Source organism: Schistocerca piceifrons, chromosome 1 (assembly GCF_021461385.2).
Source record: "Schistocerca piceifrons isolate TAMUIC-IGC-003096 chromosome 1, iqSchPice1.1, whole genome shotgun sequence".
Taxonomy (NCBI): Eukaryota; Metazoa; Arthropoda; class Insecta; order Orthoptera; family Acrididae; genus Schistocerca; species Schistocerca piceifrons.
In genome coordinates this window covers 299,355,597-299,371,690 of record NC_060138.1, presented here as the reverse complement: position 1 = coordinate 299,371,690, position 16,094 = coordinate 299,355,597, and the positions used below count along the sequence as shown (strand labels likewise).

Below are 16,094 nucleotides of genomic sequence, written 5' to 3'. Positions count from 1 at the left end.
AACTAATCCAGAAAAACCGCGCAAAACCTAAATCAGGGTGGTCGATCATGAACTGTAACCTCTGTCCACCCGTAGGCAATACCAGTGTCATAACCACTGTGCGACCTCACTCGGTATTGTTTGTCGGGTTGTCTAGAGCACTGGCGCCTCTGTGGGCTACAAATTCTCCGACGCTGTAGTTACTATTCAGATGCCCCTTCAATACGTAAGAGTCCTGATACTTTGTACGTCTAATGGCGACTCATATCACATCTGGTGTTATTCTGCTATGCTGTTTAACACCAAAGTCTGTCAGACTACGCTCACCCATCAGCGTCGTTTTGAACATGTGATCATCTCTGTGAGACCGGATGAAATGTAAAAAATGAGAAAGCCACTCAAAACTATAGCGACGAAATTAACGTGCTCACTGCAGCTTGTGGCCGTTGTTAGCTGAAGAAATGACATGAGTGCTACAGTTCGTCTGCAAACTGGAGAGCGAGCAGGCGAGTCGGCACTGTCTCTATCGAACTCCATCAGAAGCAGCAACTACAGACTGTTTCACAAAGTTATACCGGAACTTGTGCAGTCTGCCTTTTTAAGCCAATGGTGACGCAGTGCGCAGGGTAGTCCGTGAAGCGTTTATTTTTCAGTAAACGCGTGAATAACGAGATAAAAAATAAATAATTAAAGTAAGTAACGCAAAAAACGCACACTGACCGAACCTACGTTAATCATCAACGCTGCCGTACCCTATTAAATGTGAAATCGATTCTTTGAGAGCTACTCCCTCTTCAGTTCACAGGAGGACTATAGCACTTCAGCTCGCTGCACAGTGTCCAATCGCCGACGCACAGAAGACAATATCTGTTAAAGAGGTCTGCATCTGGTGTTTATGCTCTGTGCATGTAGTTCCGCGAAAGACCTGGAGATGTTAATACAGCCACTTAGCACTTGGGTAGCAACTGCACTCGACTTCTTTCACGCTCGTTGAGCACCCAATGCTCGAATGCCCCGACCATCTATCTACTCTGATTACCCATTCGCTGCTCAGTCGCTCGTTGTCGGAGCATGTTGCGCGTACATAAGACGAAGGAGAACAGGAAAACGGAATTTGATTCTAAAGAGCACATTCTAAGTGCGAGAGGCAGTGGTCGCAGCAGAGTTTGCAGATATTTTCATTCAGATCCAGTGCAACACATCTGAAGGTGCGTGTCTCCAGAACACGATAAAATATAAGTTCTGAAGCACATCATCAACGCAGTTTCACTGAACGCTCCAGTATCTAAAAAGTGCGTAGAAGTGCGGCCAGAGATCTTTGTCCATTTATGTAAATATCAGGTGGTGAATTTCGTGCTTTATGTCAGGAACTTGTAATCGGTGTTCTGAAATGGGACATGTTGACGCCCTAACATTTTGCCTCATTCTACGACAGTAGCACGAAACACAGGAAGAACAGCTGATGAAATATGACGAGTATGATGTGCAGGCCATGAGGGTGAATGTAAGTGCATCCACAGTGGAGATGGGAAAAGTTGTTATCTACCTTTTACTGTGCACTTAATCAAGATCAGGCATGGTACTGATAACAAATCACTTTCCTCAGAAGATAAAATTCGGGGAATTTTTTTTAAAAACTACGTTGAAGAAACATTATTTACCTTACGAGTAAATCCCCAGCATCTTCATATTTATTCGTCACTGACCGAGGAGCTAATACAGGCATGGACTCGTAATCCTTTCAGCATTACGCATGCATTACGTATGTTTTGAACACAGTCCTGAAACACGTTTCGATGACTATTATTTGAAAAATGAGGTTGCACTGGTACATTCCACGATTTTTGCTGCCACAGTGTCCGTTTGAATGAAGACAACCGGTGGCGCACGCGCACACACACACACACACACACACACACACACACACACACACACACACACTTGAAGCAAGAAACAAAGACTACATAAACAGCTTGTTTAAAGCGTTACTTTCGTGGAAATGCTTGAGGAGAAGGTTCAAATGGCTCTGAGCACTATGGGACTTAACTTCTGAGGTCATCAGTTCCCTAGAACTTAGAACTACTTAAACCTAACCAACCTAAGAACATCACAAACATCCCTGTCCGAGGCAGGATTCGAACCTGCGACCGTATTAGCCGCATGGTTCCAGAATGAAGCGCCTAGAACCGCTCGGTCACTCCGCCCGGCCTTGAGGAGAAGAGTATCTCCGAAAAACATACAGGCTACGATAACAATATTGCCACGAATCGTGACAATTTTAAAGCCAATCAAACATGCAACAGACGTGCTCGAAGACGAGAATTATCCTACAATTCAGTTTGTTTTGCTAGGGTTTTACATACTGGGAAGTCATGGTAACGCAGGGCCCGACGATACAGAAGTACATTTAAATTACTACAAATACCAGGTTTTATATTTTCATACACGCTGCAAATGTAAACTGTATTCAACTCCAAAACGCCAATTTCAGTGTCACTGGTACCTGAGAGTACAGTATAACTGCCACATTGTCATCTGTTAACTATAGGTACCAAGAGTGCTGAAAAACCGCTGCCTTTGGCTCGCAGAGGAGAAAATCGAAATTCGGATGTTGCAGAGAATACCAACATTGCTATGGCTGCTAGATTATCAAAAATCATGTCCGCTTATGATTGAGATGACTTATTAAATACTGTGCAGTACGTCTGTGATGAAATATCAGTTCCAGGTAAATTATGACAAAATTAGAAGGAATATTTTACTCTGTTTTTGTGATACCTGCAAATATTATTTAGGACCACCGAGGGAATATCAGCAGTGCTCACCAACCAAAAAATGAAGACTCTATTTTCAGAGTAACTAGCTGTGCGCAACGCCATACTTAATCTACCGACGAGTTTGACTTGTGTTTAGCTCTAACGGATAATGGTGACGGCGACAATACACTTGGCAGGTGGAAGAAACGATAAGAGAGAATAGTTTGGAGACAATTTTGTTTCCGTTTGATTTCCAATTTCTTAGGCGGTAAAACCCAGGTACTGTATGTATACTTGACTCAATAAAACAGCTGGTGTCATAAAAAACGAGAGGGACTATCGTTACGTAAATTGGTAGATACTCAGTTTTCCTGTTAAGCTTCGAATTGTTTACAAATTTTCGTTATTGCATAAAGCGAGCAATTTGCTATTATGGATCGAAGTGATATCTCTCTTAGACACCAGGAATGCACTACATTGGTCTGGGTGGAGCTGCGTCAAATGATGGGAGATGCCAAATGCAACGTGAGCCTGCAGTCACACAGAGCTGCTACTATTAACGGCGCCAACAGCAAGCGGCGAACGCCTCCCCGTAGCGTGACGTCCCGCTCGACTGCAGCTCTCTCTTCCCGCTCGGGCCTTTCATACTCGCGCACACCTTCCCTGAGCGAGTACGAGCGAGCAAAGTGCCCAATTTGCATACCTCTGTCATCCGTCGCAGCTATTTTGCGTTGAATTCAATTTTGTGAACGTAGTGTATGCTCCTATACGACCTTACAGACAAGATGTGTAGACCTGTTTCCCTACGATCGGAACGCTGTGTTTCATACGCAAAATGTACGACGTTGAATTGCTAAACCCGTGCCCTCTGGCCACACGAACTGTTGTAACATTTTTAAGAACCTCGTAATGCTGTCCTAAATATGGTTCGCCGGCACGGTTTAGCCTGCACTTGGCGTGGTGTTTTATCCTGGATCTCGAAGATCTCGCAACTTACAGACGATGATTTTATGATGAAATGCCGACGTTACTTCTAAGATGATCGTATTATACTGTATACAGGGTGGTCCACTGATAGCGCCCGGGCCAAATATCTCACGAAATAAGCATCAAACGAAAATACTACAAAGAACGAAACTCGTCTAGCTAGCTTGAAGGGGGAAACCAGATGGCGCTATGGTTGGCCCGCTGGATGGCGCTGCCATAGGTAAAACGGATATCAACTGCGTTTTTTTAAAAAATAGGAACCCCCATTTTTTATTACATATTCGTATAGTACGTAAAGAAATATGAATGTTTTATTTGAACCACTTTTTTAGCTTTGTGATAGATGGTGCTGTAATAGTCAAGTATCACGTAACATTCCGCCAGTGCGGACGGTATTTGCTTTGTGATACATTACCCTTGTTAAAATGGACCGTTTACCAATTGCGGAAAAGGTCGATATCGTGTTGATATATGGCTATTGTGATCAAAATGCTCAACGGGAGTGTGCTATGTATGCTGCTCGGTATCCTGGACATCATCCAAGTGTCCGGACTGTTCGCCGGATAGTTACGTTTCAGCCGCATGTGAACGTCAACCACGACGTGCAACAAATGATGAGTCCCAAGTAGGTGTTTTAGCTGTTGTCGCGGCTAATCCGCACATCCGTAGCAGACAAATTGCGCGAGAATCGGGAATCTCAAAAACGTCGGTGTTGACAATGCTACATCAACATCGATTGCGCCCGTACCATATTTCTATGCACCAGGAATTGGATGGCGAAGACCTTGAACGTCGTGTACAGTTCTGCCACTGGGCACGAGAGAAATTACGGGACGATGACAAGAGTTTTTGAGCGCGTTCTACTTAGCGACGAAGCGTCATTCACCAACAGCGGTAACGTAAACCGACATAATATGCACTATTGGGCAACGGAAAATCCACGATGGCTGCGAAAAGTGGAACATCAGCGACCTTGGCGGGTTAATGTAGGTGCGGCATTATGGGAGGATGGATAATTAGCCCCCATTTTATCGATGGCAATCTAAATGGTGAATGTATGCAGATTTCCTACGTAATGTTCTATCGATGTTACTACAAGACGTTTCACTGCATGACAGAATGGCGATGTTCTTCCAACATGATGGATGTCCGGCACATAGCTCGCGTGCGGTTGAAGCGGTATTGAACAGCATATTCCATGACAGGTGGATTGCTCGTCGAAGCGCCATACCATGGCCCGCACGTTCATCGGATCTGACGTACCCGGATTTCCTTCTGTGGAGAAAGTTGAAGGATATTTGCTATCGTGATCCACCGACAACGCCTGACAACATGCGTCAGCGCATTGTCAATGCCTGTGCGAACATTACGAAAGGCGAACTACTCGCTGTTGAGAGGAATGTCGTTACACGTATTGCCAAATGCACTGAGGTTGACGGAGATCATTTTGAGCATTTATTGCATTAATGTGGTATTTACAGGTAATCACGCTGTAACAGCATGCGTTCTCAGAAATGGAAAGTTCACAAAGGTACATGTACGAGGTGCATTCAAGGTCTAAGGCCTCCGATTTTTTTTCTCCGGACTGAAAAGAGATAGAAACATGCGCATTGTTTCGTTGTCAATACGTCCCAGAGATGGCAGCACCGTAAGGCAGATGGAATTTTACCGCCAGCGGCGAGAATGAGAACTGTTTTAAACACTTAAATTGGCGACGTTTTCCTTACATGAAAACCCTGCAATCATTCGTTTTCTGAATTTGCGTGGTGTGAAACCAATTGAAATTCATCGACAGTTGAAGGAGACATGTGGTGATGGAGTTATGAATGTGTCGAAAGTGCGTTCATGGGTGCGAAAGTTTAATGAAGGCAGAACATTGTGTGGCAACAAACCGAAACAACCTCGGGCTCGCACAAGCCGGTCTGATGACATGATCGAGAAAGTGGAGAGAATTGTTTTGGGGGATCGCCGAATGACTGTTGAACAGATCGCCTCCAGAGTTGGCATTTCTGTGGGTTCTGTGCTCACAATCCTGCATGACGACCTGAAAATGCGAAAAGTGTCATCCAGGTGGGTGCCACGAATGCTGACGGACGACCACATGGCTGCCTGTGTGGCATGTTGCCCAGCAATGTTGACGCGCAACGACAGCATGAATGGGACTTTCTTTTCGTCGGTTGTGACAATGGATGAGACGTGGATGCCATTTTTCAATCCAGAAACAAAGCACCAGTCAGCTCAATGGAAGCACGCAGATTCACCGCCACCAAAAAAATTTCGGGTAACCGCCAGTGCTGAAAAAATGATGGTGTCCATGTTCTGGGACAGCGAGGGCGTAATCCTTACCCATTGCGTTCCAAAGGGCACTACGGTAACAGGTGCATCCTACGAAAATGTTTTGAAGAACAAATTCCTTCCTGCACTGCAACAAAAACGTACAGAAAGGGCTGCGAGTGTGCTGTTTCACCAAGACAACGCACCCGCACATCGAGCTAACGTTACGCAACAGTTTCTTCGTGATAACAACTTTGAAGTGATTCCTCATGCTCCCCACTCGCCTGACCTGGCTCCTAGTGACTTTTGGCTTTTCCCAACAATGAAAGATACTCTCTGTGGCCGCACATTCACCAGCCGTGCTGCTATTGCCCCAGCGATTTTCCAGTGGTCAAAACAGCCTCATAAAGAAGCCTTCGCCGCTGCCATGGAATCAAGGCGTCAGCGTTGTGAAAAATGTGTACGTCTGCAGGGCGATTACGTCGAGAAGTAACGCCAGTTTCATCGATTTCGGGTGAGTAGTTAATTAGAAAAAAAATCGGAGGCCTTAGAACTTGAATGCACCTCGTATCACATTGGAACAATCGAAATAAAATGTTCAAAAGTACCTACGTTCTGTATTTTAATTTAAAAAACCTACCTGTTACCAACTGTTCGTCTAAAATTGTGAACCAAATGTTTGTGACTATTACAGTGCCATCTATCACAAAGCGAAAAAAGTGGTCCAACTAAAACATTCATATTTCTGTACTTACTACACGAATATGTAATAAAAAATGGGGGTTCCTATTTTTAAAAAAAACGCAATTGATATCCGTTTGACCTATGGCAGCGCCATCTGGTTTCCCCCTTCAAGCTAGACAAGTTTTGTTGTAGTTTTTTCGTTTGACGCTTATTCCGTGAGGTATTTGGCCCGGTCACGATCAATGGACCACCCTGTATACGTCGGAGTTGGTGAAAATATAGCCTTGGGAAATCGTTCAATAATTTTAGAAGAGCCAATGTAAATATGTTTGAGCAACACAGGAAATACTATTCGGGAATACGAACCAGATGAATGGACTCATGAATCATTAATTTCATTATCCCAGAGGGATACAAAAATCATTGTGCAACGGTATAGCGCACCATGGAGTCAATGCTCTATCTTTTTTCATAAAGGGTACTACCCCCCTTCAGTGAGCTGTTCTTATAAAATGTATTTGGTTTTTCAAAACTTGAATATGAGGGCAGTCCTTTCTAAAAAAGTAGCTACTGCACCCTTATTTTAAAAGTATTGCCACAAAATGAGAAGATAGTAGTTTGTGTTTCTCAGCTCTAGATTCTGGAACAGTTCTTTCGCAGGACGGAACTAGTGATGCATAGTTCTTATATGGTGCCACCTGTTTTATCGAACAAATGCTGATCGTAATTATGATTTGTTTCACCGATATCGATTTTAATTTAACGAATTCGTGACGCCTCTGTCCCGAAGTTCTTCCACGGTGTGCGGATTCCTGAAAAATGTCCCGAAGAGTGGTAAAAGATGGGCGGCCACTGACCTGGCACTGAAGATGGTGGCGAGCGCGAGAAAGCAGCCGTCGGCGACCTGCGGGCTGCCCGTGTAGCAGCGGTCGACCACCCAGTCCAGCAGCGGCCCGATGTCCGGGTTGCATTCCAGCAGCAGCACTGCCGTCTCCCGCGCCAGCTGGTAGATCTGCAGCACACAGCACACACTCCTACACCACCAGCATAACGCAGAAACAGGCAAGAGATGATACTTGCATAAAAGCGGAGAGATGATGTCAGCTCACACATACACATACACACGCTCTGACCCGATGTAAAAAGCCATGGCTTACTAAAGGGATAAAAATATATTGTAAACAGAAAAGGGAAATGTATCTTATAGCTAGGAGTAATGATCCCGAAACAATGAAACATTATAAAAATTACTGCACTGTATTAAGAAAAGTTCTACATCTACACCTACATACATACTCCGCAATCCACCATACGGTGCGTGGCGGAGGGTACCTCGTACCACAACTAGCATCTTCTCTCCCTGTTCCACTCCCAAACAGAACGAGGGAAAAATGACTGCCTATATGCCTCGGTACGAGCCCTAATATCTCTTATCTTATCTTTGTGGTCTTTCCGCGAAATGTAAGTTGGCGGCAGTAAAATTGTACTGCAGTCAGCCTCAAATGCTGGTTCTCTAAATTTCCTCAGTAGCGATTCACGAAAAGAACGCCTCCTTTCCTCTAGAGACTCCCACCAGAGTTTCTGAAGCATTTCCGTAACACTCGCGTGAAGATCAAACCTACCAGTAACAAATCTAGCAGCCCGCCTCTGAATTGCTTCTATGTCCTCCCTCAATCCGACCTCATGGGGGTCCCAAACGCTCGAGCAGTACTCAAGAATAGGTCGTATTAGTGTTTTATAAGCGGTCTCCTTTACTGATGAACCACATCTTCCCAAAATTCTACCAATGAACCGAAGACGACTATCCGCCTTCCCCACAAATGCCATTACATGCTTGTCCCACCTCATATCGCTCTGCAATGTTACGCTCAAATATTTAATCGACGTGACTGTGTCAAGCGTTACACTACTAATGGAGTATTCAAACATTACAGGATTCTTTTTCCTATTCATCTGCATTAATTTACATTTATCTATATTTAGAGTTAGCTGCCATTCTTTACACCAATCATAAACCCTGTCCAAGTCATCTTGTATCCTCCTACAGTCACTCAACGACGACACCTTCCCGTACACCACAGCATCAACAGCAAACAGCCGCACATTGCTATCCACCCTACCCAAAAGATCATTTATGTAGATAGAAAACAACAGCGGACCTACCACACTTGCCTGGGGCACTCCAGATGATACCCTCACCTCCGATGAACACTCACCATCGAGGACAACGTACTGGGTTCATTTACTTAAGAAGTCTTCGAGCCCCTCACATACTTGGGAACCAATCCCATACGCTCGTACCTTAGTTAGGAGTCTGCAGTGGGGCACAGAGTCAAACGCTTTCCGGAAGTCAAGGAATATGGCATCCGTCTGATACCCTTCATCCATGGTTCGCAAGATATCATGTGAAAAAAGGGCGAGTTGCGTTTCGCAGGAGCGATGCTTTCTAAAGCCGTACTGATGCATGGACAGCAACTTCTCTGTCTCAAGGACATTCATTATATTCGAACTGAGAATACGTTCGAGAATCCTACAACAAACAGATGTTAAGGATATTGGTCTGTAATTTTGAGGATCCGTCCTTCTACCCTTCTTATATACAGGCGTCACCTGCGCTTTTTTCCAGTCGCTCGGGACTTTACGTTGGGCAAGAGATTCGCGATAAATGTAAGCTAAGTTATTAAAAAGTCCAGAAGTATGTGCATTATGTCTGCGATTAGCACCTCTCATAATAAAATTAAAACAATTTGGAATATTGTGAAAAGGGAAACAGGGCAACCGAGAGCACAGGAAGACTGTTTTTCTATCAAACACAATGAAAAGTTTGTTAACAAGAAGTCAGAAGTAGACAACATTTTTAATAATTATTTTTAAGTATTGTAGAGAAAATAGGTTCCAGCTATTCATTAGAAAATGCAAGGCAGTATATGCAAGAGGCAGTACCTAAGCAATTTGATAAACTCGAAATTCAGCCCACCTCTCCTCCTGAAATTAGGAAATAATAAATTCACTCAAAAGTAAAAGCTCACATGGAATTGATCGCATTTCCAACAGAGTACTAAAAGCTTGTTCCAACAAATAAGTAGGATTCTCAGCCACATAAGTTGTAGCTCACTGAAACAGGGAATTTTTCCAGATAGACTGAAATATGCTATTGTTAAACCATTGCATAAAAAGGGGATAGATCTGATGCTAACAACTACCGGCCAATTTCACTTCTGACAGCTTTATCCAAAATTCTTGAAAAAGTAATGTTTTCAAGAGTAGCATCACATATTTGTAAAAATGAAGAACTAACAAAATGTCAATTTGGTTTTAAGAAAGGCTTTTCAACAGAAAATGCTATATATGCTCTCACTGATCAAATATTGAATGCAATGAATAACAAAACCTCACTCATTGGGATATTGTGTGATCTCTCAAAGGCTTTTGATTGTGTGGTGAAATTCTTCTACATAAGCTTAAGTATTGTGGTATGAGTGGGACAGTTGTAACATCATAGATAAAGGGTTGACCTGCGACAGCAATCGCACAACTTGCGTACGGGCCGGGCCGCTAGACGCCGCCGCGAGCGCTAGGAGTGCATTGCGGTCGCAGGCGCGCGTGTTGCGTACGGGCCGCGAGGTGCCGCCACGAGCGCAACCGTATGTAAGTGCCGACGGAGTTCGGCCAGCACTCATTTGGTTGGCATCTCATTTTTGCCTATTCTCTTATTTGCTTCGTTGCTTAGCTCTTATTCGTTTATGGCTCATGTTATTGTGCTCTCTTTCAGCCAATCTGATTGTTTTGATTTACTCCCAATTGAGAAGTGCTCATTTTGGCATTTCACTTTTGCATATTTCTCATTTTGCTAATAATATGCTCCTTAGCTTTTTACAGTTGAATTGATTAACATAGTCTCATGTACTGTTTGTTCATTTCAGCCTGTTCATATTTTGATGTCCTTTAAATACTGTAATAATTATCGGAAGCATTTCTTCCCTTAAACTTGTGTAAAGTATTCTCAATGTAGAATTTGTTCTGTGACACAGGTGTAAGGTTTTGAAAATAAATTATATTCGAAACTGTGCTTTAAAAGGAATTTATTTTTTCAGTTTGTACTACATCAGACGACAATTTTGTACTATGAGGGAGAAATTTGAGGGGCGAACCCATGGAAATAGTCCTAAGTGATCCCCTTTTAAAAATAAAAATTTGTGTGACACTGAAAGACGTGACACTGTAGGCACCGAAAATTTATACGTCAAACAGTGCACAAATGATTTAATTCATACTTAACTGGAAGAATGCAGAAGGCTGAAATTAACAGTACAGATAGTCTACAAAAACCAGCAGAGTCCTCTACCTGGGGAGGTGTCAAGAATGGTGCCCCACAGGGTTCAGTCTTGCGTCCCTTATTGTTCTTAATATATATTAATGACTTGCCACACTATATTCATGAAGATACAAAGTTAGTACTTTTTGCTGATGATACAAGTATAGTAATTACACCCAAGAAGCAAGAATCAGCTGTGGAAATTGCAAATAATGTCTTTCAGAAAATTATTCAGTGGTTCTCTGCAAATGGACTCTCACTAAATTTTGAGAAAACACAGTTTATAAATTCTGTACAGTAAATGGCATTACACCATTGGTAAATATAGACTATGAACAGAAGTCTGTTGCTAAGGCAGAATACTCAAAATTTCTGGATGTGTGCATTGATGAGAAATTGAATTGGAAGAAACATATCGATGATCGGCTGAAATGGTTAGGTTCAGCTACTTATGCTATTAGCGTTATTGCAAATGTTGGTGATAAACATATCAGTAAATTGGCCTACTATGCCTGTTTTCATTCACTGCTTTCATATAGCATCATATTTTGGGGCAATTCATCATTAAGAGAGAAAGTATTCATTGCACAAAAGCGTGTAGTCAGAATAATAGCTGGAGCCCACCCAAGATCACCTTGCAGACATTTATTTAAGGAACTCAGGATATTCACAGTACCTTCGCAATACATATATTCACTTGTGAAATTTGTCATTAATAACCCATCTCAGTTCAAAAATAACAACGAAGTGCATAGCTACAACACTAGAAGAAAGGATGATATTCACTATTCTGGATTAAATCTCACTTTGGCACAGAAAGGCGTGAATTACGCTGCCACAAAAATCTCTGGTCATTTGCCAAATAGTATTAAAAGTCTGACAGATAGCCAACCAAAATTTAAAAGAATTTCTGAATGACAACTCCTTCTACTCAATAGATGAATTCTTAGATACGAAGTAGTAACTGTAAAAGAAAGAAAAAAAGAAAAAATAATTAATTAATTAATTAATTTGTGAGAAGAAAACTTATGTTAAAGTGACACGTTCCACATCATTACGAAATGTCGCATTCAGGATCTATGAAACAAGGATTTATGTATGTCTGTGTCTGTATGTATGTTGTGTGTGTAAACGCTTCGGCACCTGCTCTCGCAGGACTCTCCGACACTTACAAAAGTACTCGCAAAGAACTATCACACAGTAACTATCAGTGAAAATTCGCTTCCAGTGTAAACAGTTCTGCGAGTACTAGCTGAGAACAAGAAACTCTCACGTGTATCCCAGCTCCTATGCCCAGGACTGCATCCGTGTGGTGAAACTGCCTGAGCGAGACCCTTTCCCAGTCACTCTTCACGCAGCTTAGTTTCACAAGGCTGGCAATTCTTTGATTCGCCTTCGCATGAGCGAAAACTCGCATAATGCGGTCCACCAGGAGCTAGGGAGATAGGGCGCGTGCGTTGCCGAGTATGAACCACGCGAATCGGCTAGGTGCCTACAGTGTTCTATTGTTGTGACGGCAGAGAAACAAAAGGCGAGATTTCTTCGAATGAGCATACTTCACAGCAACTAGATGAGCACAACTTGAAGTCACAGCCCGAAGTGTATGGTGCTTCAAACACTATAAGAACTAACATTTTTGCTATTCTGTCCCGTCTATTTCTTTGTTGGTGGAAATGATACGATGTTGTGGGGTCGCGTGGTGCAGCCCCCGGCACGGTAGCTCATCGCGTCCAGTCTGGGGACTGGCCACCCTCTGTAATAAAAAACTGAGCAAACTTTTCATGAGATAACTTGAGAAACGTCATACGACATCCGCAGCGAACTGATCTACCAGAAGACGAAAGTCGACGAAGAAACAGATAGAGGGGAAATACGCGGTGAAACGTGTGCCAATAACTTCTTTTCGAAGATACCTTAACTTGTGGTTGTCAATGCACGGTTTTACTGTAGCAGTTTTCCATCTTTATGGTTTTTAGCGCACTTGGGCTCACATTTACAAAACATAATGTACTTGGTTTTGAAACGCACGATCGTATCTCGGTCGGACTACGGATACTGCAGCAGCTTTCCCCTCTCAACGATGTGAGGAGTCGCCAGTAACTACACGTGGACAGGATTCCACGTTGAACTGTATGTCGCTTTCCCCGCTTGAATAACTCGGGTATGTTATGAACTCGGAAGTCCCAGAAATGATCCAATTAAAACACTTGCCCCTTGGCGTTTGCTCTATAATAAATTACTCACGTGCATTCACACATCACGTTACTTGAAACGTATTTGCCCATACTAGGAAAGTATCGTTTGTCAAAACTCAGATACTATGTCCTTGAGGATCATGTTCGGTAACTTCAAAATAAATTACATAAGACCATTATAGTTTCGAAATATAAACCTAAGTACGGTAAACACTCAAAAAACGAAATACTACTACAGTGAAACCATACACTGATGACCACAAGTTAAGGTATCTTCGAAAAGAAGTCACAGGCGATTGAGCACATGCTTGGACAGTGATGAATGGAGCAGGAAATCGGCCATGTCCTTTCCAAAGGAACCATCCGACATTTGCCTAAAGCTATTTAGGGAAACCAGTAGAAACCTTAATCTCGGCCTGGAAGGCAATTTAATGTCTGTCTTCCTGAATTTAAGTCCAGTGTGCCAAAAAATCCTACGCTCTCCTCACCACACAGTACCGTTTGCCTCTAGTGCAGATAAACTCCAAAGTAGAATTGAACAGCAAGTTAGAAAAAAGGCGTAAAAGCTGTTGTAATAAGACCCAAATATTGTTCGGTCAGCAAATAGAAAAGAAAATTATAAAAATTAAGAATAAATAAATATGTAAAAAATAATATGGAAGTCTTAGAAACAATTGATGCGTTTTTGTATTTAGGGCACTTCAATGCGACTGGATGGACATCAACAAAAATAAATACAGCAGAAAATAATCTAGAGTTCTTTTAGTAAGCTAAACAGAATTTGAAAAACCGACTGTCTGGGTTGCCTGAGATGGAAGGTTTACAATCAGTATATGTTATTTTTTATTTACGGCTCTAAGGCGAAATGCTGAGAGTTTCTAAGAGGTCAATGGTATTCTTTTATCTCCTTTCTTATATAGAGACTTGACTTCAGTATGTCTCGGCCAATTGGGAGATACTCTGGGGACAAATGACTTACTGGTTGCACAAATAATTTAATATGTTATTAACTAAGAAGAACCTTGTTTAATTAACTTTCAATAGCGTCTGGACGGCCGCTGCATTACATAAGATGTCTGTTCTTTCAGACACATCCGAAAAAAACGGACACTATATACCAAAGTAACTTAGACATAAAGGTTAATAATCTCGCAAAATTCCTATCTCAAGGGAACGTCATGAAACGACATTCAGGTAACACACACGAATACTAGATCTCTCTAATATCAAGGATTGACGTAAACAATACTGTGCAAGACAAGTAGCCTTTATATAGAAAAGAAATATGTTGAGGAGCCAAAACATTATGCTTAAGAGCTTGTTTGTCCCTGCTTAATAGCTTGTTTGTCCGTCTTTGGAACCAAATACATCACTGATTCTGCGTATCAGGGATCCGACAGTTTGTTAGTAGACTTGTAGAGTTATGTGGCACTAGATGCCTACACACAGGTCATGTAACTCGTGTAAATAACGGGCCGCTGACCTGCGTAAGCGCTGATGGCGCCCGATAGCGACCCGGTTGGGTTCCATAAGATTTACAACATGTGAATTTTATCGCCGAGACATCGACGTGAATTCCCTATAAGGCTCCCCAAACCACTTTAGAACGGTTCTCGTTCCGGCACATGGACAATTACACTTCTGAAAGGTGACATCGCCGTCAAAAAAATGGTTCAAATGGCTCTGAGCACTATGGGACTCAACAGCGGAGGTCATCAGTCCCCTAGAACTTAGAACTACTTAAACCTAACTAACCTAAGGACATCTCACACATCCATGCCCTAGGCAGGATTCGAACCTGCGACCGTAGCGGTCTCGCGGTTCCAGACTGAAGCTCTTAGAACCGCTCGGCCACTCCGGCGGGCGACATCGCCGTCAGGAAAGACGTAATACACGAAAAGATGTTGGTGGTTCGCAGTTGTCAGGGTGTCTTCGATTACTACCACAGGTCACATGCAAGCGAAGGAGAATGGCTCCCACAATATAACACTGCTCCCACGAGCCGGCGTCTATGGCGTGCTGCACGTTTCGAGCCCCGTTGACCTCGATGACGGCGTCTGTGGAGACGACCATCGACCTAACGTAACAAAAATGTGTCCACCCGAAAAGCCGAACGGTCAGTCGAATACCGCTGGTCCCGTGCCCACTGCAATAGTAACTGACGATGTCGTTGGCTCAACATGTGAATATGTAGTGGTGTCTGCTGCGAAGCTTCGTGTTCAACAATATAAATGGCTCTGAGCACTATGGGACTTAACATCTGAGGTCATCAGTCCCCTAGAACTTAGAACTACTTAAACCTAACTAACCTACGGACACCACACACATCCACGCCCGAGCCAGGATTCGAACCTGTGACCGTAGCGGTCGCGCGGTTCCAGACTGAAGCGCCTTGAACCGCTCAGCCACATCGGCCGGCGTCAACAATATACGCTGTATTCCGAAACACTTGTGCGTGCGCCGGCATTGCGCTTTTTCGGCAGCGATGCCACATTTATCCTACTTTACAGAGCTGACAAGCCTCCCAACCCCACGTTTTGAGGGACCGATGACCTCGTTGTTTGGTCACTTTCCCCCTCTTTTAAACCAACCAACCAACCCACGTTTTGAGAAGAGTCATGGACATCCAACCACTTAGCGCCTACCGGTAGTTTCACTGTCATTCTACCTCATTCCGTAGATGCTCGCGGCAGTAGCACGTTAACATCCTACCATCTTCTCCGTTTTTCAGATAATCGTTCATAGGAACTGTGTAATAATAATCTACCCTTTGTCACAGTCGCTTATCTCAACAGATTTTCCCATTTGCAGCCCATCTTCGCTAGAGTGATCCCGCTTCCGTGTCTGCTCCGCTTACATGCTTGTGTTACGCGTCACGTGCCCGCAACGCCAACAGGCAGCATC

The 16,094-nt window shown here is 43.2% G+C and overlaps 1 protein-coding gene across 1 annotated transcript in view; it reads right to left on the bottom strand.

The window, feature by feature from the left end:
- Positions 1–16,094, bottom strand: part of LOC124780415 (protein furry) — a 1,170,709-nt gene that overhangs the window by 919,809 nt on the left and 234,806 nt on the right. Inside the window, exon 23 of the mRNA XM_047253778.1 lies at positions 7,538–7,692. Within this exon, the coding sequence (XP_047109734.1) occupies positions 7,538–7,692 (155 nt within the window). The remainder of the gene's footprint in view (positions 1–7,537; positions 7,693–16,094) is intronic.